Here is a 24874-nt window from a genome sequence, read left to right on the forward strand (position 1 = left end):
CGAAGTTTCCTATTTCAGTGTGTTTACATGTTTATCTCTTTTTTCATACCTAGTATTACAGATATTTACATTTTTAAAGAGTCTGTTTATTTATTTTAGAGATGGGGATCTTGTTCTCTCGCCCAGGCTAGAGTGCAGTGATAGGATCATAGCTCACTGCAGCCTTGACCTCCAGGGCTCAGGTGATCCTCTCACCCCAGCCTCCCGAGTAGCTGAGACTACAGGCACACACCACCATGCCCAGCTAAATTTTTTTTTTCTTTTTTAAAGAAACAGGAGTCTTGCTATGTTGCCTGGGGGATTACTACGTTGCCCAGGCTGGTTTTGAACTCCTGGCCTCAAGTGATCTCCCACCTTAGCTCCTCAGGTTGCTGGGATTACAGGTGTGAGCCACAGTGGCTGACTCTAAGAAGTCAATTTAGAGAAAAATATTAAGTAATAGTCCAAGTGATACCTGGATCTGGCACAAATCATGTGGCGATTCATGAATGACCAAAATCTAGGACATGCTGCCTTAGAAACAGCTTCTGTTTGACAGGTCCATATGTTTGCAAGACCGGCCACATCTTCAGCAAAACTAACCCTTCCTTGGAACAACTGTCAGGATCTGGCGCTTGTCTTCATTCTCTGCTTCTCATCCCAAAGGTTCATTTACCAAGCAAAAGTTGGGGGTCGCTGGTTCCCAGCCGTCTGCGCACACAGCAAGAAGCAAGGCAAGCAGGAAGCAGCAGATGCGGCTCTCCGTGTCTTGATTGGGGAGAACGAGAAGGCAGAACGCATGGGTTTCACAGAGGTAACCCCAGTGACAGGGGCCAGTCTCAGAAGAACTATGCTCCTCCTCTCAAGGTCCCCAGAAGCACAGCCAAAGACAGTTAAGACGTCTACTTTTGGTGCCTTTTTTTGGGGTGGGGGGTCCTCCTAACTTCTCTCTAAGTGGAGGTGGCTCTTGCTGTCATGCGAGTTATTCCTAGGCTTTACTTTTAGCCTCAAGAGAGCATATAACTGGGACACTAGATATAAGAAGGAAAAGATGACTCACACGACAAGTAGAGCTTGATCTCCCTGCCATGGTGAATATGGTGGACGCAGCCTCAGCTTTGTGGTGCTGACACAGCCTCCTTTCCCCACAGCTCCCTCTCACTGGCAGCACCTTCCATGACCAGATAGCCATGCTGAGCCACCGGTGCTTCAACACTCTGACTAACAGCTTCCAGCCTTCCTTGCTCGGCCGCAAGATTCTGGCCGCCATCGTTATGAAAAAAGACTCTGAGGACATGGGTGTCGTCGTCAGCTTGGGAACAGGTGAGTGAGGCTGAGTCATGCCGCCTCCTGTGGCGCCTGAAAGCGGGTCCCTCTCATCCTCCCCTGGAGTCCATGCAAGTCCAAGGCAGGGAGAAGAGACTTCATTTTAGCTGCAGTCAATTCAGAGTGAGGAATGAGTTAGTTCCTAGAGGAGAGAATATGGGAGTCTAGGATCTGAGAAGTTGAGGCTGTTTCTGCCTTGAAGCTTTCAGAACAAATAGCCATCATCCTGTTTGTCATCAGTTTCCTTCCATTATTCTATTTCTGTTTTAAACACCTTCCTAGGGAATCGCTGTGTGAAAGGAGATTCTCTCAGCCTGAAGGGAGAAACTGTCAATGACTGCCATGCAGAAATCATCTCCCGGAGAGGCTTCATCAGGTGAGCGAGATCAGAGCTGGGGCCTGGTTGCCCGGCTCTGGAGAGCTCCAGTTCCCTGTCGCACGTGGCTCTGACATGGCCTCTCTGAATCCCCCTCTGACAGACGGGTCATGATGTGGCAGTGGCAGCCTTTGCTTTTCACCCGTCCATTTGAACCTGTCTGGTGGAATCCATCCCCTCTGTGGCCTGAGCTGCCTCCCACTACTCCGCGTGCTTTTAAATGCTGTCCTTTGTTCTGCTAACTCTGCTGCTTCGTGTCCTTTTCGGAAAACACAAAATGACCTTTTAGTCCTCAGGGCCTTGGGGATGAGGCAGCTTTCCATTTCTATTTGAGGACCTACACAACCTTGATGCCCCTGCCAGCTTTCTCCTCTAAGTCACCTTTTCTTTAATTTATGAAGGGAGAGACTTGGAAAGGAGCAACAGCTTCCTGTAGTCCTTGAATCCGTTTGCTCTGCCCTAGAATCCCTGTAGCTGCCATAGCGAGGAGCCCTCAGCAGAAATGAAGGAGACCCAAAAGGCTAACTATGCTTTATGAAATGCTGGGGTCTCCCCTGGAGAATTTCCACCTGAGAAACCGTGAAAGGTCTGCAACATTGAGGCTTTTCCTTACTTGCTCATTTGGAGGTCAGATTATAGAAGCAACTGTTTTTCCCAGAATTGAACCTGCCTTCCTAACCAGACTTTGTTTTTGTAGGTTTCTCTACAGTGAGTTAATGAAATACAACCCCCAGACTGCGAAGGATAGTATATTTGAACCTGCTAAGGGAGGAGAAAAGCTCCAAATAAAAAAGACTGTGTCATTCCATCTCTATATCAGGTCCGTACAGTTCTTGTTGCTGCCAGGGTGGGCCCTGCCAGGCTGTTAGAATTGGGTATCCGAATGCTCTCTTGGCCTGTAAATCGGACCTCATACAATAAGCCACACTCCACCGTGGGTCTGAGGTCCATATTCAGGTGTAGAATGACTCACGTATACTGCTGTCCACCTCCAGTCTCCCATGGTAGGCCTTAGAAAACGTCCATTGCTTCTGTCACATCTAGTTGTTTTGGAGCCCCATGAAACTGCAGATTTCCCACAGGTGAGTTTTAACAGCCACTCCTGTTTTTCAGCACCGCTCCATGTGGAGATGGTGCCCTCTTTGACAAGTCCTGCAGCGACCGTGCTATGGAAAGCACAGACTCCCGCCACTACCCTGTCTTTGAGAATCCCAAACAAGGCAAGCTCCGCACCAAGGTGGAAAACGGTGAGTGATACATGCCCCCGCCTCCTTTTTGCAAAAGGCTCTGCAAGACCCCGGGCCCCCAAGTCTCTGCAAGGCTGTTAGGATTTTACCATTAGTCACTGGGCACAGAGGTGCTGTTTACAGGAAAGGGAAGACCTGGGTGGGGAGCTGTGTGGTAAGATCAAGGTTCTATTTTGAATGTGTTAGTTTGGGAGACCTTGGAGATCCCCAAGTCAAATAGGAAATGGGGGTTCCCATGTGAAGCTTAGAGGAGGGAGCTTGGCTGGAAATAGAAATATGGGAGTCATCCCCCTATAGGGTCTTCACGGCCACGGGAATGCATAGGATCGCCTCGAGAAAGGGGGGAGGAAATGAAGAGTGCGGCACAACCAAGCCCTAAGGAGGTGACAGATGAGGATGCCAAGTGCCCGGGTCCCTCCTGTCTAGCTGGCAGTTGACTCTGCATTGTCCACTGGCTCCTTCTCTCCTGTCCTCTCCTGTCTCCTTACTGTCTCCTCACATCCACTCCGTTGCGTTCAGGCCACGTCAGCAGTCATCATGGTGGTCCTGAAACCCTGCTAAATACCCTAAAGTACAGACACAGTTACATGGAGCCAGTGCTCCACTCCTAGGTGGATGCTCCAGAGAGATGGAGACCTGTGTCCACGCGGAAACTAATATGTGAATATTCATGGCAGCGTTACTCACAAGAGCCAAAAAAGTGGAAACAACCCAGATGTCCATCAGCTAATGGATTCATAAATAAAACATCAAGTATATCCATAAATTGAGTATTATTTGGCCATAAAAAGAAGTGAAGTGCTGATACATGCTTCCGATATGGATGCACTTGAAAACTTGATGCCAAATGAAAAAAGCCAGTCACAAAAGATCCCATATTGTATGATTCCATTTATATGAAATGTCCAGAATAGACAAATCCATAGAGACAGAAAGTAGATTAGTGGTTGCCAGGGCCAGGAGTGGGAGGGTTGGAGAGATGAGGAGTGACTGCTCCAATGGGTAGAAGGTTTCTTTTTGGAGCGATGAAATGTTCTAAAATTGACTGTGGTGACAGTTGCAGAAGTCTGTGAATATACTAAAAACGACTGAATTGTATGCTTTAAATGGGTGAACTGTATGGCATGTGAACTATATTTCAGTAAAGCTGTTTTTTTTTTTTTTTAAACCCTATGGTGGTTTCCCACTGCACTGCATATACAAGCAAAACCTGCTGTGATCACCCGGCCTCCTCTCATGCCACTTTCCCCATTCCTCACATATGCTGTGTCCACACTGGCTCTCTGTCTGCCCCCTAAACAGCCAATCCGCTGGCTACCTTGGGCCCGTTGCTTTTGTCCTGTGTGCCTGAAACACTCTTACTCCAGCTGTCCTTCTCCTCCATGTCTGGGTTCCCCTGCTGCTGCTGTCCCAGGAGGTTCCCCCTGTGGTCCTCCGTCATAGCTCCCTCAAAGCCTTCAGAGCACTATCAGCATGTGGAATTCTTCTGTATGTACTGGCTACTGGTTTAGTGTCTGTTCTCTCCCCTTTCAATCTCCTCACCACTGTAGATGTTTTAGGAGGACAAGCATCTTACTTGGTTTTGCTAACCAAGTTCTTTCCCAGCACCAAGCATAGTGCCTGGCACATAGCAGATGCTGTGAAATATGTGAAGAATGAATGAATGTTGCCTGTGGCTCAAGCTTAAGGAGGATAAAAACCACGCCAGGGAGTGGTTTGGTCCACTGGCCCCTGTAAGTCTGACCCAAGTCTCTCACATAGGAGAAGGCACAATCCCTGTGGAATCCAGTGACATTGTACCTACGTGGGATGGCATTCGGCTCGGGGAGAGACTCCGTACCATGTCCTGTAGTGACAAAATCCTACGCTGGAATGTGCTGGGCCTGCAAGGGGCACTGTTGACCCACTTCCTGCAGCCCATTTATCTCAAATCTGTTACATTGGGTAAGAGGCCTGCCTTGGGATCTGGAACTGGTCTGTCGTCCTTGTGCCCAAATCCCAAACGGCATGTTTTGTTGCCAGGTGTTTTGTCTCCCCTGTCAAAGTGAGCATGAGTCACCCCTCAGTTACTGGTTGTCCAGTCTGCTGTGCTAGGGAGATCCTGGGTAGCCCCGGTCAGAAGGTGCTTCCTAACAAGGCAGCTGTTTCTCTTTCTTGACAACTGCATTTTGTACCTCCAAAATCCCCACATGCCCCTGCCTCTTAACAGCATTTGGTGCAAACACAGGTATATATGTTTCTCTTTTTTGTACACAGGTTACCTTTTCAGCCAAGGACATCTGACCCGGGCTATTTGCTGTCGTGTGACAAGAGATGGGAGTGCATTTGAGGATGGACTACGACATCCCTTTATTGTCAACCACCCCAAGGTGCTATAACCCCCCTTCTGTTTTCCCTGACATTTTTCTCCTTTTCAAGCAGTCACGTAAATAGAGGAAAATTGTACAATGTGAGCAAGGGGAGCATTGCCCGCAGTGGTAGCCCACATTGGAACATTGCCCCCAGGGGAACACTGCCCGCAGTGGTAGCCCACAAGGGAACATTGCCCACAGTGGCCCACCACCAACATTTGTTGGTGTCCCAAGAACTTTAACTGTCTTCCTTTTGGATGCCAAGGGCTTTCCTTCTCTTAGTCTGGAATTAATCTGAATCGAGGTGGAGTTAGTATGTCTAGAGTGTGCTCTGTCTTAGCCAAACAGAACCCTAAATACAGGAGAAAGATCATGACTCTGCATTTCCTCTTTGCTATAAGTCTCGAGTCCCTGCTTCAGAATCTTATTCCTGAAAGGTTTCCATCTTTCTCCCATTGCTTCTGGGATTCCTAGGTTGGCAGAGTCAGCGTATATGATTCCAAAAGGCAATCTGGGAAGACTAAGGAGACAAGCGTCAACTGGTGTCTGGCTGATGGCTATGACCTGGAGATCCTGGATGGTACCAGAGGCACCGTGGATGGGTAAGGAGACAGGAGAGCGCAGTGAGGACCAAGCCTCTGCCCTGACTTGCAAGGGTGCATCATACCTCTGCAGTCTCAGGGCTTGAGAGCCACCTTCCCTGCCACGGTTTCTCCACTGTGAGCTCCTCATCTTACAGGTCCCAGGTGAATAATGAGTGCTTTTGTTTCTCTAGGCCACGGAATGAATTGTCCCGGGTCTCCAAAAAGAACATTTTTCTTCTATTTAAGAAGCTCTGCTCCTTCCGTTACCGCAGGGATCTACTGAGACTCTCCTATGGTGAGGCCAAGAAAGCTGCCCGTGACTACGAGACGGCCAAGAACTACTTCAAAAAAAGCTTGAAGGATATGGGCTATGGGAACTGGATTAGCAAACCCCAGGAGGAAAAGAACTTTTATCTCTGCCCAGTATAGTATGCTCCGGTGACAGATGGATTAGGGTGTGTCATACTAGGGTGAGAGAGAGGTAGGTCGTAGCATTCCTCATCACATGGTCAGGGGATTTTTTTTTCCTCCTTTTTTTTCTTTTTAAGCCATAATTGGTGATACTGAAAACTTTGGGTTCCCATTTATCCTGCTTTCTTTGGGATTGCTAGGCAAGGTCTGGCCAGGCCCCCCTTTTTTTCCCCCAAGTGAAGAGGTAGAAACCTAAGAAGTTATCTTTTCTTTCTATAACTCAAAGCATACATAGTCACTGAGCACCTGCAGTCCATTTCCTCTTAAAAGTTTTTTTTTTTTTTCCATTTCCTTTCCCTTTGTGTTTGCTACACTGACCTCTTGTGGTCTTGATTAGGTTTCAGTCAATTCTGGATCATGTCCGAGACTGATGATCTCTTTTGTGGATTACGCAGACCCCTCTACTTCCCCCTTCCCCTTCTGAGGTTCTTTCCTTGTGATCAGAATTTCTCCTTCTCTCCCTCAGAGGGTAAAAAGGTGAACTTAAAGGATCTGGCGAAACATTTGTAAGGGTAGGAGTTGAAAACTGCAGTTCCCAGTGCCACGGAAGTGTGATTGGAGCCTACAGATAATGCCCTGCCATCCTCCCATCCTGCACTTTAGCCAGCTGCAGGGCGGGCAAGGCAAGGAAAGCTGCTTCCCTGGAAGTGTGCCCCTTTCCCCGGCAGCAGGGAAGTCTAGAACCAGCCAGACTGGGTTAAGGGAGTTGCCCAAGCCATAGCGGAGGTTTCACCCAGCAAGGTGACACAGACCACTTCCCAGGAGCACGGGCATGCCTTGGGATATTGCCAAGCTTCCAGCTGCCTCTTCTCCTAAAGCACTCCTAGGAATTTGCCCTGCAAATGCTGGGCGTGCACCCTAGCCAACGTAGGAAAAAATCCAGGACAAATCCTAGAGGGTAGAAAATCATCTCTGCTCAGATAATCATGACTTAGCAAGAATAAGGGCAAAAAATCCTGTTGGCTCACGTCACTGTTCTACCCTGCATAATATCTCTCATGACAGTGACACCAAGAGAAGTTGACTAAGTCATATGTAAATTAGGAGTGTTTAAAAGAATGCCATAGATGTTGATTCTTAACTGCTACAGACAACCTATAATTGAGCAGATTTAAAATTCAGGCATACTTTTCCATTTATCCAAGTGCTTTCATTTTTCCAGATGGCTTCAGAAGTAGGCTCGTGGGCAGAGCGCAGACCTGATCTTTATAGTGTTGACATAGAAAGCAGTAGTAGTGGGTGAAAGGACAGGTTGCCTTCAAACTCTGTGAGGTGGAATCTTTTGTCTACACCTCCATGAACATTGACTCGTGTGTTCAGAGCCTTTGGCCTCCCTGTGGAGTCTGGCTCTCTGGCTCCTGTGCATTCTTTGAATAGCCACTCGTAAAAATTGTCAATGCTTGAAACTATTTCTTTTACTCATGTTGAAGGGACTTTGTTGACTTTTAGAGTGTTGGTCATGACTCCAAGAGCAGAGCAGGGAAGAGCCCAAGCATAGACTTGAGTGCCGTGATGGCTGCGGTCCAGTTTTGTGATTCTGCTTTTACGTGTTACTTGGTAACAGTCAGCTAGACACACTCAGGAGGACTACTGAGGCTCTGCGACCTTCAGGACCTGAGCCTGCCTCTCTCCTTTAGATGACAGACCTTCATCTGAGAATGTGCTGAGCCAGCACCCTCAGATGATTTCCCTCCAAACTGCTGACTAGGCCACCCTCTGTCTGGTAGAGACCTTGACATCTTTGCTTTTATTCTATACCCTCGGTACTTTTGACCAAAAAATGACCAAAATAAGAAAATGCAACTTTAAAAAATAGACTAAGGATGCCTTTGCAGAACACCAAAGCATCCCAAGGAACCGGTAGGGAAATGATGCCTGTCTCCTGGGGTAGAAGAGGCCTGCTCCCCGGCTCTGGGTCTGCTGGGGGCACAGTAAATCAGTCTTGGCACCCACATCCAGGTCAGAGAGGTCTGTGGTTCTCAGCATCAGAAGGCAGCGCAGCCCCTCTCCAGGCTACAGGGTTGTCACCTGCTGAGTCCTCGAGCTGTTTGGCCTCTCTGGTCCGTCTTGGGCATTAGATTCTCCAGCAGAGCTCTGGCCAGCTGCCTCCTCTTTAACTGGGAACACGGGCTCTCACAAGATCAGAACCCCCACTCACCCCTGAGATCTTATCTAGCAAGCCTGTAGTATTCAGTTTCTGTTGTAGGAAGAGCGCGAGGCATCCCTGAATTCCATGCATCTGCTGGAAATGAGCCGTGTCAGATTGCACACCCCCGCGCCCCCATGCCCCTCTGAGTCACACGGGACAGAGGAGGCAGAGCTTCCGCCCACTGTTATCTTCAATTTCTTTGTCCAGTCTTTTGTTTTTAATAAGCAGTGCCCCTCCCCACTCTTCTTTTTAATGATTTTTGTAGTTGATTTGTCTGAACTGTGGCTACTGTGCATTCCTTGAATAATCACTTGTAAAAATTGTCAGTGCTTGAAGCTGTTTCCTTTACTTACATTGAAGGGACTTTGTTGGTTTTTTGGAGTCTTGGTTTTGACTCCAAGAACAGAGTCAGGAAGACCCCAAGCATAGACTTGGGTACCGTGAAAATGGCTGCAGTCCAGTTTTATGATTCCGCTTTTATGTGTCCCTTGATAACAGTGACTTAACAATATACATTCCTCATAAATAAAAAAAAAACCAAGAATCTGAATTCTTAGAAAGTTTTAAGTCCTGGTTTCTTGGGGGAGGTGAAAATGGGAACAGGGGGACCTGTGGCCCTGGGGTTTCTGATAACAGCACCAGTGGCATCTGACATGAACCTGTTGGGGACAGGGCTGTCCCTCAACCTTTGGAAAGGAGCAGTTTCAAAGAACCTCCCTTTGTGGATAAGTTTGCGTCTGGGTGGGGTGGGGTTCATCAGGCACCTTTTGATTAACTTCCCCAGCAGAGCCCACTATTTATTTAGTTATTTAGAGATGGAGTATTGCTCTGTCGTCCAGACTGGAGTGCAGTGGCAGGATCTCGGCTCACTGCAAGCTCCGCCTCCTGGGTTCACGCCATTCTCCTGCCTCAGCCTCCCGAGTAGCTGGGACTACAGGCGCCCGCCCCCACGCCCAGCTAAAAAATTTTTTGTATTTTTAGTAGAGACGGGGTTTCCCTGTTAGCCAGGATGGTCTCGATCTCCTGACCTCATGATCTGCCCAGCTCGGCCTCCCAAAGTGCTGGGATTACAGGCGTGAGCCACCGCACCCAGTCAGAGCCCACTATTAAATATCGTGTCCCACGGGACTTGAGATGCAAGATTTCAAGGCCCAGAGCAGGAAAACATCCCTTGAGAGAGAATCACCTGTTAACATAATTCCAGCTCTCCTTCAGGGGTGTTTTCTACCTCCAAACCCCACTACTCCCAGCTGTTTGACTTCCAGGAATGTCCATATTTGGAGTAAAGTTGCAGCCAGGACCAGGACAGGCTTGGCTGTAGTTTTAGGAGATAGACCATTTTGTTTTTACATCATAGATGACATCCAAATTATCTCTCCATCTTGAATTTCAGAGAGAAGGTACCTTTTTTCACATGTAACTTACATCAGAATTTCTAGAAGACTCATCCTGGACCTTTTAAAAATACCATACCAGAGGATCTAAAGTACCTAACAGGCTAAATCCCAATGAAACCTGCCTCATCCATTACACAGAAGGAACAACTGAGGCTAGAAGGGCCAGTGACATGTTGTTTGTGGGCATATTTCTTGAGGACCAGAACGTCACACCACCACAGGGGTTCTTCATCGTCTACTGAGATTACATTGCTGGGTGAGCTGAACAGTTGGTTTTTTGTTTTGTTTTGTTTAAGACGAAGTTTCGCTTTCATTGCCCAGGCTGGAGTGCAATGGTGTGATCTTGGCTCACTGCAACCTCTGCCTGGGTTAAAGCAATTCTGCCTCAGCCTCCCAAGTAGCTGGGATTACAGGCATGTGCCTCCACCACACACAGCTAATGTTTTGTATACCATGTTGGCCAGGCCAGTCTCAAACTCCTGACCTCAGGTAATCCACCTGCCTCAGCCTCCCAAAGTGCTGGGATTACAGGCGTGAGCCACCGCACCTGGCCAACAGTTTTAAATTGAAGGACAGTGAAGGCCGTTGTCTCCGCCTGCTATGATGTACCAGGAACCTCGAGTGCCTCTGTCCTCTCTGTTCTCAGACTGCTCCTGTTCCACATGGAGGGAAATGTAGTGCCAGGTCTTTTAGAAAGTGGACAGTTTCCTTAAAGCCTGAGGCAAGTGCCCAGCCACTTTGTCTCCAGAGGGAACAACACTGTCCTCCCACAGCGCTCCCTGAGTGGGCTGGGAAGTAGGGCTGCCCTGAGGGAGTGCAAGAGGGAGTTTCTTCAGCTCATTTCAGTTGCTGTCCACCCTGCATTTCATTGAGGGGACTCACAATTTCATACTGTTTCCAGGATGTAGGCCCAGGTCTGCAGGTCTGGTCTTATGCAACCTGCAGCCTTAACTTCCCAGAGCACAGGGACTGTGAGAGGAAACCCCAGCCATCCCCACCTCCAGGAGAGTGGTCCTCGCCTCCGTCCAGTCCTTTACAAAGGACTCTGCCTACTCCAGGCCCAGTCGTTTGGCCATTTCTTTTACATCTGATGAGTGAATTTGTAAAGCAACAAATCACAGTGATTCAGCAGATTGTCACCACTCACCTTTTCTTTGGATTCTTGTGATGTATTTAACCTCTCATGAGTCCAGTTTCTCTAGCATTCTCCCTTTTTCCTGTATTGGCCAACACTGGCCCCCGCGGGCTCTCTCCCAACCCCCAAATAGAGTGACAAGACAAATTTGGAAACAACTTTCTTTACGAGAATCTTGAGTTCCTAATGAGTCTGACCTGGAGTGGGCTAGACCAGTGCCAATACTCTAGGAGTGCAGATGGGGGAGATGAATGGCAGTGTGGGGCAGATGGGGGCATCGAGGGTGGCTGAGTGAGTGACCTAATAATTCCTAGACCTATGGTCCCTTAGGAACCGCGTGGCCATCACACTGACCGTCTCGACCTGTTGGGATGAATACTAAAAGGTGGCTGTTCTCTGTCTAGTCAAGGTCGGTGAATGGGAGTCTGGCCAGCACTGGTGGGGCCGGGAGGGATGCTATGACACCTGCCTGACTCTGCCCAGAAACAGAGGAGGACAACTGGAACCGGGGTTCTACTCTGGCTTGGAGAGTGATTCAGAGAAGGCCCTGAATGCCCCTCACTTTCCTCCCGAGGAGCTCTTCTGCCTGCCTCAGCGGCTACAGCAAGAGTATGAACTTTGGGGTTCAGGCCTGGCACTTGGGGTTCAGGCCCAGCACTCCTCACTAGCTGTCACTTGGTCTCTCTGAGCCGCATTTCTGTTACGTAGGTGGAGGCCCCTTCCCACAGGATTGTGAGGAATAAAGACAGCACACGCTGAGGACCTGGTGCAGAGCAGACCCTTAGTAACGGGAGCTAATACCGGGATACAAACAGCCCAGGGTCTCCAAACCACCCAAAGAGCCCTCCCTGAGGGGGAAACGGTCTTGCTCTTCCTCTGCCATAGCCTTCCTCAGCAGAACACACCACCTGGGGGCTGCTGTGTCTTGTTTGCTTTTAAATTTTCAGTAACTTGGTACCAGCTGTTACAGTATTTCTACCTCACTGCCAGGAAGCTGCCTTCCTCCCACTGCAACGCCACCTGTCAAAAGCAGAGAGCCTGTGCGCGCCTTCTTTTTAGACAAAAATAGTTCTTAGATCACCTGCGGCCTTGCCAGCTCTGATGGAGATCATCTCAACCTGTTTCCTCACTTCCCCTCCCAAACCCTTGCTGCAGGTCTCCATCCAGTCTCTGCCTCCTCCGGATCTGGAGCTCCCTCCAGTCCTTGCCCAGCTTGGGCACCTGATTCTCTGCAGAGATAGCCCCACCACGGGAAGGAGGCATAGGGGCTTCCCTGACATCAAGAGAAGAGAACACAGGATCCAAGAGTGGAAGAGACTGTGGTTCCCCAAAGCTTCCCAGTGCACTTGAGGGTTCACACTCTGTCCCACCACATGGTAACACCCTGCCTGGGCAGTGGAGCCTCCACCTCTGCCCTCACCTCTTCCTTACTGTGATGGTCCCCAAAGGGCTGCATACAGAGATGGAGAGAATGACACTGCCCAGGTAACCCTCTCATAGACACTGACCCCTTTCTTCCTTGCTGAAGACCTCAGCTAGCTCTGCCTTCTCCATTTTGTAGATGCAGCGCGGCTGGCTCTCATAAGAGGTCATACAGTAGACAACCTCTAGGCCTCTGTTTCCTTGTGTGTTAACCGGGTCATGGAGAGGAGCTGGATAAGCTGCTCTCTGCCATCCCCTCTAGCACCATTTGGTGACTTGACTTGGACAACAGCCACGTATGGGAAATATTAAAAGTAAGCACGGCCACAGCAGCAGCTGCTGGGGCCTCCGGCTAGCCCAGGCCCTGGGAGAGCCAAGAGGGAGGGCCTCAGGCTGGCATCCTACCCTTCAGAGGGAGGCTCCTGTCCTGTTGCTGCTTCTGGTTCCAAGACGCCTTCCCCAGGACCATGAGTTTGAGGAGCGTTCAGGCATAATACAGGCAGCTCCCAATCTGCTCTAGAAGAGGGGAAGTTTCCATAGTGCAGAGACACTCTCCTTGCTACCAAGAAAAGGTGTCCGTGAGCCCCTCCTGACAGACGAGGAGATGTGCTGAGGCCTGTCTCCTCAGCCACTGGCTTCCTGTCCCAGTGATGTGCTTCCACAGCCAGTAGAGGACTGGAGCCTGAGGGCCCTGAGCACACACCTGTGTCAGGAGGCGCTGCACAGCCAGTCCAGGACTAGAGCCCAGGGTCCCTGAGCGCACACCTGCCCCAGAAGGGAGGTAGGGGCAGAGCAAGGGTTCAGCCCAGGAATGGAATGAAACTGCTGAGGGGGCTCCAGAGAGAAGCCCGCCCACCTGCTAGACTCCCTCTGGTGTTCCTGTAATGTTCCTCCCAGCTCCCCCAGCTCTTCCTGATAAGGGAGACTTGGTTTCCTCAGGGAAGAGATGGGGGAAGAGTGGGCCTGGGAGGGAGGCTGGCATGACAGTCGGGACCCCATTCTCACCAGCTCCAGTTGCGTCTCGGACTCAACAGTCATGAAGCATCTACTCTGTGCCAGGTATAGCACTAGGCTTTTTCACAAGCACTGCCTCATCCTCACAGCAACCCCAGGAAGAGGGCATTACCACCCACATTTTATAGGCCAGGAAGCTGAGCTCTAGCAAGGTGAAGGGACTTGCTCGAGCTGGCTCACATGAGTTATTAGCAGGGCTGGAACTTGAATCCAGACTCTGGGGTCACTGCCCCATGCTCTATTCCTGTGCTGTGTCTCCTCCCTCCTCTGCCCTGCCTAGAGAAGCAGGAGTCCCAGCTGGGCTCTAGGGACAAAATGACTTAGGTCAGGTCCCTCAGGTGCATTTGGCAGGCTGACCCCTCTGTAACCCACCATCTGCTGGCCCAGCATTGAGCCCAGGCTGGGAACACAAGCAAGCAGGAGATCCCTTAAGAGGTCTGTTCCCTGGGCTACCCAGCCAGGTGGCCTCCAGCCGGCCTCTGGGAGCAGAGTCAGGGTATAGCTTCCAGGGACAGGAAGCCAAGGCTATGCTTTCTGAGGTGTCACTGGCAGCAGCAGCCCTGTCCTTCCCGAGTCCTGCTTCAAAGCTGCTCAGGTTTGGTTGGGAGGGGGAAGAGGAAGAGTAACAGCCAGAAGGATGGAGCCACGAGCAGAACAGACTGGAGCAGCACGGATGTAGCAGAGTTCCAGCTATTCACCTCAGTTCTGCTGTGGGCAAAGAGGCTGGGCTGGCTTAAAGCTAACATCCTTAGTTCACTTCCTTCGAGTAACCAGTCAGTTCAAAGTGGGGAAAAAACAGGGCACTCGACAGATGGATCTCAGGGCAGGGAGGAAGAGTCAGAGACCCACCTGGGCTTGAATCACCGTGTGGGTCAGTTTCTTCATCTGCAACATGGCTCATGTTGGAATCCATGGCTGTACAAAGTTCTTCCAGTTCCAAAAGCCCATGAACTTAGACTTCTCACAGAGTTCAAGTATTTGGACCTGAGACTCCAAGCAGGTCACCCAAAGATTCAGAACTTAGAAGCTCCCCTAATACTCAGCCTTGCCCACCACACCTTGAGCCTGAAAAAGGAAGGAAGGAGAGGGAAGTCCAGAGGGCGCAGAATTCTTCAGTGGGGAAAGAGGATCTGGGGCAGGTATCTGGACCCCTTAGAAGCAAGGGGCTGTGGGACTGATCTGGAAGCCTCCCCCAGGGGTCTGTGACAGTGGGGCCAGGCTAAACCTACTGGGCAGGAACAGCTGACCACTATGGGGCCCACCCAGTCCAGCTGCTGTCCACTCAAGTAGTGGCAGGTTTCAGGTCACATTCAGGCCTCTCTCCTCTTCCCCTCCCTTCAGAGCTACCATTGTGTCAGGCCAGTCTGGTGCGGTCTGAGCTCCTGCCCTTCCACCCCTTGTCCTATACTCCTCTTCTCCCATGACTCGGAGGCAGCAGACGATCCTGTCCCCTTCCTGGCCCCTTGCCCATCACTGTCTCCTCAAGGTAGATGGCTCTGCTCTCCCTGTCTTCCACTTCTCAGCAGCCTTGCTCCCTCATCAACACTATTGCCTGGGCTGGTACAAGAGGAGGAGAGCAGCCAAAACAGAAAGCAGCTGGTCCAGCCTCCAGGTTAGAGCTGCTGTGTGTGGATGGAGGTGTGAGGGAGGAGGGGCTCCAGATGAAGCAAAAGGATAGATCTGTGGGGGCGGCACCCCTCTTCTTGATAGCTCACTCGTCCGTCCTCCACCCAACACTACTGTGCAGCAGAGGGTGGCGGGGTGAAGGAGCATGGAGAAGAGGAAGGGCCTCACTTGGAGCTGGGGGCTGAGTGGTCTGAGTGGAGGAAGGTGGTGGTGGTGTAGTTCTGGAAGAGAGGCTGCAGGAACATGCCAATGGTGCCAAAGACACAAACAAAGACAAAGATCCAGAGGAAGAGGCGGTCGATCACCATGGCGACGTACTTCCAGTCCTCACTCACCTGGATGGAGGAGACGGAGGAGGCCCAGGTCACGTGATGCAGGATGGGAGGCAAACATGTATAAACGGGTCCCACCACGCAGACACACACCCCACTGCTCTCCTGCCATGATCCCAGAATGACCTTGCTGAAGCATGGCTCTGATCTTAGTAAAAGCCTCCAGTGGCCCCACTGCCTTCAGGGCCCATGCAAACTCCCAAGTCTGGAATCAAGACCCACCCATGACAAATATGAGCCTATCTCCTCCTTCTCCCACCGCATAACATAGCCCTACCAAACCGCAGTGTGTCCTCCCAGGTCTCTGTGTCTTTGGGTTTCGTTTATGTCTGGAAATCCTGAGCTCCCTTTCTCTACCTGGTATCCTCCTACGTATCCTTCAAAGCCCAAATCAAACATCACCTTCTCTGAAGGCTGCCTCGACCCCCAGATCAGCATGAACTATTGGCTGCTCTGGGTTCCCTCTGCACTGTGTACATGTCTCCATCACAGTATATTTACTGTACTGTATTGTTTCAATTTGCATGCCTGTCCCCCTACTAAGCTACAAGTCCCCAAACAACAAGGACCCTGATTCATCTTTGTCATCTCAGCATCTGGAACAGAGTGTTGAGTAAATGGCTGATGCTTTAGTGAGTAAATGGCTGCCTCAGCCGGCCTGGCTCCTTTTACAATCACACATTGAGCCCCATCCAACCACACCACAGTCCCCAGAGGGTGAGGACCAGGTCCCAGATGTGAACAAATCAGTCAAAAAGGTAATCCTGTCTGTGAGTTTGAGAGCCAGTCACAAGGCTTGCACAAAGGGCCAGCGTCTCCTCAGAGCTGCTCCATTCCTGCCTGAGTCTGGGCCTTTGTGCACGTGTTCATCTGGAGCCCGGCCAGCTCGGGGTGGGGAGACAGCCACTGAACATCTTTATTTAGTCAGCAGCTGAAGAACTCATTCGAGTGGCAACTGTGCCTGTTATATACCTGGCACCATGCTACACACTGGGGATGCGAATGAACAACAGAAACGCATCCAGTGGTTTCCAGTCTACTGAGGGAGGCGGAGCAAAAATAAGCACAAATTTAAAAATTCCACACTGGCAAACAAAGGACTGAGATGAAGAAGAGGAGGAGGTATCATTTAGAGTGTGGTCTGGGAATGCCTTTTTGAGGAGGTGAGATTTAAACCAAGGTCTGATGAGTGAGAGAGAACCAGCTGCATGAGGAAAAAGTTGAATAAAGAAACAATCAGACAAACCCAAACAGAGGGACATTCAGCCCGCCTGGACCCTTTAAAAACGTTTATGCCATAAAGACAAAGGTGAGGAACTGTTCCAGATTCAAGGAAACTAGAGACACAACAACTAAATGTAATTTGAGACCCTGGATTAGGACAAGGGTGGGGTGATGCTACAAAGGACATCACTGGGACAATTGGGAAAATTTAAATGTGGAATTTATATGAGATAAAGACATCAATGCTAAATTTCCAGAAGTTGATGACCGAACCTGGGTTATGCAAGAGAGTGCCCCTGTTCTTAGGAGAGACACACTGAATTATTTGGGATAAAGGGTCACAGTGTCTACAATTTACTCTCAAATAGTAGAGTGAAAGTTAATAATTGTAATAATTTTTTTAAAAGAAAAAAACAGGGCATCTCAGGCAGAGGGACCGATGCATGCAAAGGTCCTGAGGCCACAAAAGAGCTTGGTTTGCTTAAGACAAGCCAGGCCGGGTGCAGTGGCTCATGCCTGTAATCCCTCCACCTTGGGAGGCTGAGGCAGGTGGATCACCTGAGGTCAGGGGTTCGAAACCAGCCTGACCAACATGGTAAAACCCATCTCTACTAAAAATACAAAAAAATTAGCTGGGCGTGGTGGCGGGAACCTGTAATCCCAGCTACTCTGGAGGCTGAGGCAGGAGAATCGCTTGAACCCAGGAGGCAGAGGTCGCAGTGAGCCGAGGTCATACCATTGCACTCCAGCCTGGGCAATAAAAGCGAAACGTCATATCAATTAAATAAATAAACAAATAAAAGATAAGTCAGTGACCAGTGACCTGGGCAAGGAGGGAAAGGCATGAGCTGAGAGGGCGACATTGTTTGGATGCAGGAGCACAGGAACTGAAACAGGGAGACTATTAGGAGACTCTTGCCCTAGACCAGGCAAGAGCTGATGATGCTGAAAAGTGGATGAAGCTGAGAATTACTTTGGGGTTGTGACAGGACAAGACTTCTGATGACTTGGACAGAGAGAGAGGTGAGAAAGGACAGGGTCAAAGATCACTCCGAGTTTTCGGTCTGAGCCATTGAGTGAATGGTGACGCTGTGTGCTAAAAACTGGTGGAGGAGCAAGTTGGTGGTTAGGATGTAGACCAAATACTCGGTTTTGAGCATGTTGAGTTTGAGGTGCCTGTGAAGCATCCAAGTAGGTCACCACATCCTCAGCACCTAGCTCAATAAATGCACAATACATGCGTGACTGCAGCAGGAGAGGTGGAGGCGGTGACCGCAGCCTGCTGACTCCCTGAATCCCAGCATCTCCACTTGGCCTCAGCTGGCTCTAAGGTTCCCACCCCATCTCCTCTAGTGTTTGCCTCCCTCTTCTTCCATCAAGATTGTAAGATGTTCCCTGGCCCAAGCTTCAGCTCCAACCCATCTCCTGCTGTCCAGGGAAACAGATCTCTGAGGCCCACACCGCAATGCCCTTCCTCATCCCCCAGCCGAAATGGCAGCTGTCCCAGAGGAAACCTGGCCAGTCACCATGGCAACAGCTGAGTCTCAGCCTGGAACCAGCCAGGTAGCCAGAGACTGACCACGGGGTGGGTCTGGCCCCTGCCCAAAGTGCAGGGGGCGGGGGTGGATGTCAACCTATCATATCTCCCCTCAACTCTTGGTTCAGTCTCAAGGAAGCTCTTAGGGAACGCTGTAGAAGAAGTCAAAAGCCGGGTGTGCAGAAAGCCTGGGGAAGGGGCCAAGGAGCCTTCTCTTTCACCCACCCCAATCTCCATAAATATTTCAGGAGGCCATCCCCTGGGACTCAGAAGAGCAGGGATATTGATTTGGGACTCCATCCTCTCCGTCACAAGCAGGCTCCTGGAATCTCTAACCCCGCCACCAACGCCACCCCTCCCCCAACACACACAACTCCTACTGTCCTCAATTTTGCCCCCTCCTGCCCTGGGGTGCACAAAGGACTCATCTCCACTGGTGCTAAGAACTGCAGGTTAACAACTTGGATGTGGGCATGCAAGCAGCAGTGAGGGACTCTCGGGGACACGACCACAGGCTGGCTGCCAACCCTAAAGGGCCTCCTCATGTTTCAGGCCTCCCTACCCATATAACGATGCCCAGCTCAGGGATTTTGCCCTGGGAGCTAGCCCTCAGGAAGCAGCAAGGTCATCCTCCACCAACCCCAATTTAGGCCGCACCATCTCCCGGAAGCCAACCCAGAAGGGCCCTAGCCAGCGCCCAGACCCGCAACACAGGCCTGACTCACATTTCCCTCTCCTGCACTCCTACTAGGTCTGCATGTCTACAGAACGCCGCTGCTTTCCAGACACCCGGGCCCTGGCAGACCCTGTATCTCACGCCTGGGGTCCCAGCCTGCGGCACTCACGCTCTGGTCGTCGTCCTCGCTCCGCATGTGGTCTGCGATGAAGCGCACGCCGTCCACCGCCTCCCGGAGGCCACAGCCACACGGCTCCCCTGAGCGCCCCGGGCCCGCCACCGGTGCAGGCTCAGCCCGGAAGGCCCCAGCCAAGCCCTGCACGGACGCGTGGTTGACAAAGCACGTGCAGGAGTCGGCCCCAGGGGCTTCGCGGAAGAGGAGAGCTCCGGCGCCCTCGCGCTCACGCTGACGTCTCCGCAAGCGCAGGCGCTGGCGGGCGCAATGGTGGCGTGGCTGCTGCATGAAGAGCAGCGCGGGCAGCTTCTCCAGGAAGACAACCTTCACCCAGGGCGCCATGGTGTGCGTGGTGGGCGAGCGATGGTGCACGTTGAGCACACACACGCTGGTGACGATGGAGAAGGTGACAAGCACCATGGTGAACATGAGGTACTTGCCGACGAGCGGCACGTCGAGGGAGGTGGGAGGCACGATCTTGGAGATGAGCAGCAGGAAGACCGTGAGCGCCAGCAGCACTGAGATGCACAACGTCATCTTCTCGCCGCAGTCGGATGGCAGGTAGAAGACAAGGATGGCTAGTGAGGTGATGAGCACACAGGGGATGATGAGGTTGATGGTGTAGAAGAGCGGCTTGCGGCGAATGATGAAGTCATACGTGATGTCCACGTACGTGGAGTCATCGGGGTTCTCATTGCGCCGGCCCGGCAGCGCCACGATGTCCCACTCACCACTAGGTGTGAAGTCGTCCAGGCTGGCCACGTCACTCTTCAGCACCAGGTCGATCTCCGTGCGGTCGTAGGTCCACGAACGGAACTTCATGGTGCAGTTCTGCTGGTCAAATGGGAAGTGCTTTACTTCAATCTTGCATGCGCTCTTGTAGATGGCAGGCGGCAACCAGAAGATGCTGCCGTCATAGGAGACCACGGCATTGGAATAGAAGGAGACCTCGTACATGCCGTCAGCACTGCCAAGGGATGGGCACAGTCAGCCCTGGCCTAAGCATTCCTTCCTCCCTACCCATCAACCCAGCCCCTAGTTGGAGGAGAGCAAAACCAGAGGGAGACATGGGGAAGGGACACCTAGGTCTGAGAGTAACCTCCAGGAGTATAGAGAGGTGGAGCAGGAATTGAGCAAGAAGGGGATATGGGGGGTGGTGGTTAGTAACTAGAAGAAGTGTCCTGGTCAGAAGGCCTGTGTGACACCTTGCAGGTAGAAGGGGGTGGTGGGTGGATGGAGGGGACACGTCTGCTACTTGTCACATATTGTATAAGCTGGTTGATCTTCATGAGGGGGGAGAAGTTGGGGGAGCCAGGAGGCCAGTGTGAGGAGCCCCAAGCAATGGAAGGGGACAGGGCATGGTCCCATCAGTTGAGGAAGGTGGCTTTGCACCTTAGAGATGAGATGGATTATTGCAGGAGACAGGATAGAACCTGGAGGAGAAACTGGGACATTAAAGTTCTTTGATCCGGCCGGGCGCGGTGGCTCAAGCCTGTAATCCCAGCACTTTGGGAGGCCGAGACGGGCGGATCACGAGGTCAGGAGATCGAGACCATCCTGGCTAACACGGTGAAACCCCGTCTCTACTAAAATACAAAAAAAAATTAGCCGGGCGAGGTGGCCGGCGCCTGTACTCCCAGCTACTCGGGAGGCTGAGGCAGGAGAATGGCGTGAACCCGGGAGGCAGGGCTTGCAGTGAGCTGAGATCCGGCCATTGCACTCCAGCCTGGGCAACAGAGCGAGACTCCGTCTCAAAAAAAATAAAAAATAAATAAAAAAAAATAAAGTTCTTTGATCCTTCCCAGGCTTCCAGGAAAGCCTGTTACTGAATCAGTTGAGGCACTGGGGGCTGTCAATACTTGTTTGTATCCCTACCACATCATCAAATACATACTGGGAGTCCTAACTGGCTGGGAGTGGGCTGGTCACTGCCCAGGTCACCTTGGCTGTCCACACTGTACCTCACTGGTCTGGGTCTGTCTGTCTAGGTAGTGACTGTATATCTATTACAAGTCCCTCCCCTCCCACAGCATAAGTTAATTTCTCTTATTTTCCCCATAACCCCTTCCCTCCCTGAGCCCTCCAATCTCTCCCCCAACCTTCCCATTGCTCCTACTTGTTGTACAGGACCACATCTGGGAGCCAGATGTGTTTGGAAGGGAGCCGAACTTTCTTCATATTGTCAAACTCTTCAGGTTTCCAGGTGAGGCGATAATCTTCCCACTCCTGGGAAATGAGAGAGGGAGGCAGTACCAACTTCTGCCCTGGGAGGGGCTCAAGGTTAAGGAAATGAACTAGAAGGGGCCCATATGGCTTGAGGGAGCTTTTAAAAGCCAGCCTCTTCCCCACAGTGACTTCTCTGCCCATCAAGTGTAGCTCATATGGTACTTTCTCATTTAATTTGCACAGCTAGGCCAAAGTACAGTATTAGAATCTACATTTACAAATGAGAAAATGAATCTTGGAGAGTTTAATATGTTTAAAGTCACAAAGCTGGTGAGTGCCATGATTCAAATCCAATTATTTAGGACTCCAAACTCTATACCTTTCTGCCTCTTTTGAGAGATTAAGAAAGAAAAAAGCACATGGGGGAAAAGGAGGAGACAGAAGGCCAGGGGTGTGGGTAGAAGAGAGCACTTATGCTTACCTGGGTCAGCCAGACATTGGTGGTCATGATCTGCTCCCGCTCATGCTGCAGGGAGGAAGAGAGGCTGCCGAGAAGGCCCCTCAGCCTGTGGGCTCACTGCCACCACCCAGGGTCCCTCTCACACCTCCCCAAGCCTTGGAAACACCAGAGGAGGAAGCACACCAGCATTAACACATTTTGGCGGGGCTGACTTCAGTAGCTGGGCAGAGAGTCTGGGACCCCCACTCACCACACTGATGAGCTGGGCCAGTGATACCATGAGCTGTACTGTGACCAGCTCAGAGCCATTGGTGGCTGGGCGGATAAGCTTGTTGTAGCGGGAAGGATCCAGGAGATGCTCCACCAGCCGCTCCTCTGTGTCTGTACCCCACACCCCTGGGCAGGGGAAAGGCAGGAAGAAAGTAAGCAGGCAAGGAGAACCCATCCAACATCCCACCCTCCCCGGGCAAATGGAACAATCCAGGCCCAACCAGTATCTGCCTACGTCCCTAAGGATACTGCAAAATGCTTAGATTACCCCCAGGGAAGCCCCAGATTAACGTCTTCGTAGAAAAGCCCCTCTCTGAGACCACTGACCAAGGAGTCCAGACAGCCCAACAGAGATGCCTTGAGACTAAGAACCCACTCTGCAAAGATTCGTGGAGACCAGCCCTTCCCCCAAAGTCTCAGAGGGCAGTTTGAGATTTCTGCTTCCATGGTTTCCCCAGCAAATACCTATGACTCAAGGGAGGTTTTGCAGGGCGGTGAAAGGGAACAGTTATTTGTCCCAGTTATTTGTGTCCCACAACACACGCCCTTTCTCCTGCTGATTGAGGAGAAAGCATATGTGTGGTGGGACACAAATAACTGTTCCCGTTCACCATTTACATGTGCAAATGGCATTATGTGCCTCACATAATGACACGTGACTGTGGTCACGACGCCATCCTCCCCTCTCCCTAAAGGCACTGAGTTGGAGTGGAATAGCTGGGCTGCCTAAGCTGTGGGTCAGGCATATATCTAGCCCCAAGTTTCACACACACAGCAGCCCACCCCCAGAGGTGGCCTGTAGGTGTGGAAAGCTCATTCGGTTGTGCATTCCTTTCGTGCCTGCCCTCCCCACAGTGCATCCCCCTCTGCAACTCTGCGCGAACACACCCCTTCCCATCCCCTCAGAGTTCCTTCCTAGTCCTCAGCCTGGCAGAGCTTCTTCCCTTCCAAGTCTCCTGTCCCACCCTACAAGAGGGTTGAAAAGTCCATTCCTTTCTCTCCCCTTCTCTGCCCCTGTGGGGTGACGAGAATCTGGAGCCCAATGGGGGGGATGGGAACCGATGGGGGAGCCCAGGGAGGGGTGCTGGACCAGGTACCTTTCTTGAGATAATGATTCACAAAAAGTCAGATGGCATCTTAGCGCCCTCAGAGCCGGCCCTCCTGCCACCCCAGAACACCTGGGGAGATCCCCTGCCTCCTTGCTCTCTGTGCCTGCACCACCCCTACCACCGCTGGCCAGGTTTCCATCTCTTTTTTGCTTCACTTACTCCTTCGAGTATTGTCTCCTTCCCAGTGCAGCCTCCCAGGTGCTCTCTGCAGTCCCGGGGGTTCTCCCCTAACCCCCAGCAGACTCTCCCACCTCTAGGGAATCCCTTCTTCCACCTTCCGGCCTAGCAGGGGTGAGTCAGAGCACGCCGAGTCTTGGGCCGTTGGCTGGGGTAGGAGAACCTGGCCAGTGCCCGTCTTTCCCTTACCTGAGCACAGCCGGAGGAGGCCGAAGCCAAGGAGCAGCGCCACGGGGCCGCAGCGCCGGGCCATGCCGCGGGCATAGCTCGCTACCTCGCCTACACCGGCTGGAGCGCGCCGCCGGAGGGAGGGCCGCGGGCGGGGCGCTGTCCGTGGTGCTGAAGCCGCGCCCGCCTGGAGCTGGGCCCAGGTGGTGCCGGGCGCCGCGGTGGTTCCTGAGGCTCAGGGAGCCGGCTGCGAGGAGAAACCAGCTTCTCGCCTATCCCGGTCTGAGCAGGCGGAGGCTTTTCCGGCTGCTCTTCCAGGGAATACAATTGGGACGGTGAGGGGGAGGAGTCTGCGCCCCGGAGGCGGAAACGCTGGTTCCCAGAAAAAAAAAGGGGGGTCCCTGGGTGGGATAGTCTTCGATTGGTTCTGCCCGGGTAGGGTGTGGGTGAGGTAGAAGAAGGGCTGTCCCTCCACGGCACGGTGGAGGAGTTCTGAAGTCCTAAAGTTGGGGCAGGACCTGGAGAGTGGTCGGAGAAGGGACGCGAGACCCGCCGGGAAGCGGCAGCAGGAGTAAGACGAGTGGGTCAGGGCCTGCTTAGTACTGAGGGCCAGAGGGCCAGAACGAGGGTCGGGAGACAGGAGGAGTTTTCGGCCTCCTTTTTTCGCTTACCAAACCCAAATGATCCTGCTCCCCAAGGAGGCTGAGGATACAGCAGAGAAAATGCTAATTTAGGCCCTTAAAGAGATAGGGGGCTGTGGGTTTGCTATTTTTAAGAAAGCAAACGGCTTTGGAGTCTTGGAACAGCATCCCCTCACTTGTCCCCTTCTCTACTTCCCTGAAGTCCCTAAAAGGCTAAGCTTCCTGCCCACCCACTGAGGGTCTACCTGAGGAGGTCTAGACTTGCCTGCAAAGAAGGTAGCCTTGAGGGTAAGAGTGGAAAGATGAATAGCCCCTATTCATCGGCCTTCCTCACCCCCACTCTTGACTCTAGCTGTTGGCTTCTGTGTGACTAGGGAGATCAGAGACCACTCACAGAGGCCTGACCAAGAGAGAAGCTAACACAAAGGAGACCAAGGATGAGAATCCTGAACTCTTAGCCCCTCTTTTTCCTTCAGTGGGTTTGTTGTCACTTTCAACCAAAATATTCCTAACGCAGACTTATCATACAGCAAGGCTCTGTCCTGTTCTGTCCCTGCTTACTTCAACCTCATCTGGGTCACTCCACCCGCAGCTCCACATTCCAACTATTGGCAAGGTCTTCAGGATCCTTGAACATTTTATCCGTGCCATCCCCCACACTTCAGGGACTTAAATGCATAGCTCTCTTTGGCTCTTTTATAACCCATGTTCCCCCTAATCACCTTCTACTTAACTTTGAGCATTTGGCAGGAATGTCAATTCCTCAAGGAAGCTGCGCTTGACCAAGGACTAGATCAGATACCTTGTTATATGTTTCCAGAGCATATCCAATGAATAAATGAATCCACCTGAGGCAGTGGCT

General features: G+C 51.6%; 2 protein-coding genes across 8 annotated transcripts in view; one reads left to right on the plus strand and one right to left on the minus strand.

The window, feature by feature from the left end:
• Window positions 1-9033, plus strand: part of LOC105497976 (adenosine deaminase RNA specific) — a 47176-nt gene extending 38143 nt beyond the window's left edge. For 2 of the 3 annotated variants that reach the window (XM_071084653.1, XM_011769618.2), the window contains exons 7-15: window positions 646-793; window positions 1131-1302; window positions 1588-1681; window positions 2379-2501; window positions 2795-2928; window positions 4690-4872; window positions 5185-5297; window positions 5754-5881; window positions 6055-9033. In XM_071084653.1, coding sequence (XP_070940754.1) covers window positions 646-793; window positions 1131-1302; window positions 1588-1681; window positions 2379-2501; window positions 2795-2928; window positions 4690-4872; window positions 5185-5297; window positions 5754-5881; window positions 6055-6292 — 1333 coding nt within the window. In that variant the 3' untranslated portion in view covers window positions 6293-9033. Of the gene's footprint in view, window positions 1-645; window positions 872-1130; window positions 1303-1587; window positions 1682-2378; window positions 2502-2794; window positions 2929-4689; window positions 4873-5184; window positions 5298-5753; window positions 5882-6054 lie in introns of all 3 variants that reach the window. The other variant, XM_071084647.1, reaches the window with a different exon arrangement.
• A 2129-nt stretch (window positions 9034-11162) lies between these two features.
• On the minus strand, window positions 11163-24551 carry LOC105497975 (cholinergic receptor nicotinic beta 2 subunit). 5 transcript variants are annotated; one of them, XM_011769609.3, is made up of 7 exons: window positions 23393-24551; window positions 21898-22043; window positions 21669-21713; window positions 21138-21247; window positions 19016-19988; window positions 15246-15412; window positions 11163-14516 (listed from the first exon to the last, which is right to left on the minus strand). In XM_011769609.3, the coding sequence occupies exons 1-7, from the start codon at window positions 23454-23456 to the stop codon at window positions 14465-14467; spliced, it is 1557 nt and encodes a 518-aa protein (XP_011767911.1). In that variant the 5' UTR covers window positions 23457-24551; the 3' UTR covers window positions 11163-14464. The 5 variants fall into 5 exon arrangements, with proteins under 5 accessions (XP_011767911.1, XP_011767910.1, XP_024653770.1 ...); XM_011769608.3 differs by having other exon boundaries at window positions 21669-21732; XM_024798002.2 differs by lacking the exon at window positions 21669-21713.
• Window positions 24552-24874: the final 323 nt, after the last annotated feature.

The sequence above is a fragment of the Macaca nemestrina genome, chromosome 1, assembly GCF_043159975.1.
Source record: "Macaca nemestrina isolate mMacNem1 chromosome 1, mMacNem.hap1, whole genome shotgun sequence".
In the NCBI taxonomy this organism is placed as follows: domain Eukaryota; kingdom Metazoa; phylum Chordata; class Mammalia; order Primates; family Cercopithecidae; genus Macaca; species Macaca nemestrina.

Excerpts from the sequence above, each read along its gene's own strand:
- LOC105497975 (XM_011769608.3), bottom strand. The coding sequence starts at position 23,467 with ATGCCCGCGGCATGGCCCGGCGCTGCGGCCCCGTGGCGCTGCTCCTTG. Across the intron at positions 21,733-21,897 it reads TGGCCCAGCTCATCAGTGTG|CCTCTCTTCCTCCCTGCAGC; the intron begins GTGAGTGGGGGT and ends CCTTCTCGGCAG. Across the intron at positions 21,248-21,668 it reads CCAATGTCTGGCTGACCCAG|GAGTGGGAAGATTATCGCCT; the intron begins GTAAGCATAAGT and ends CTCATTTCCCAG.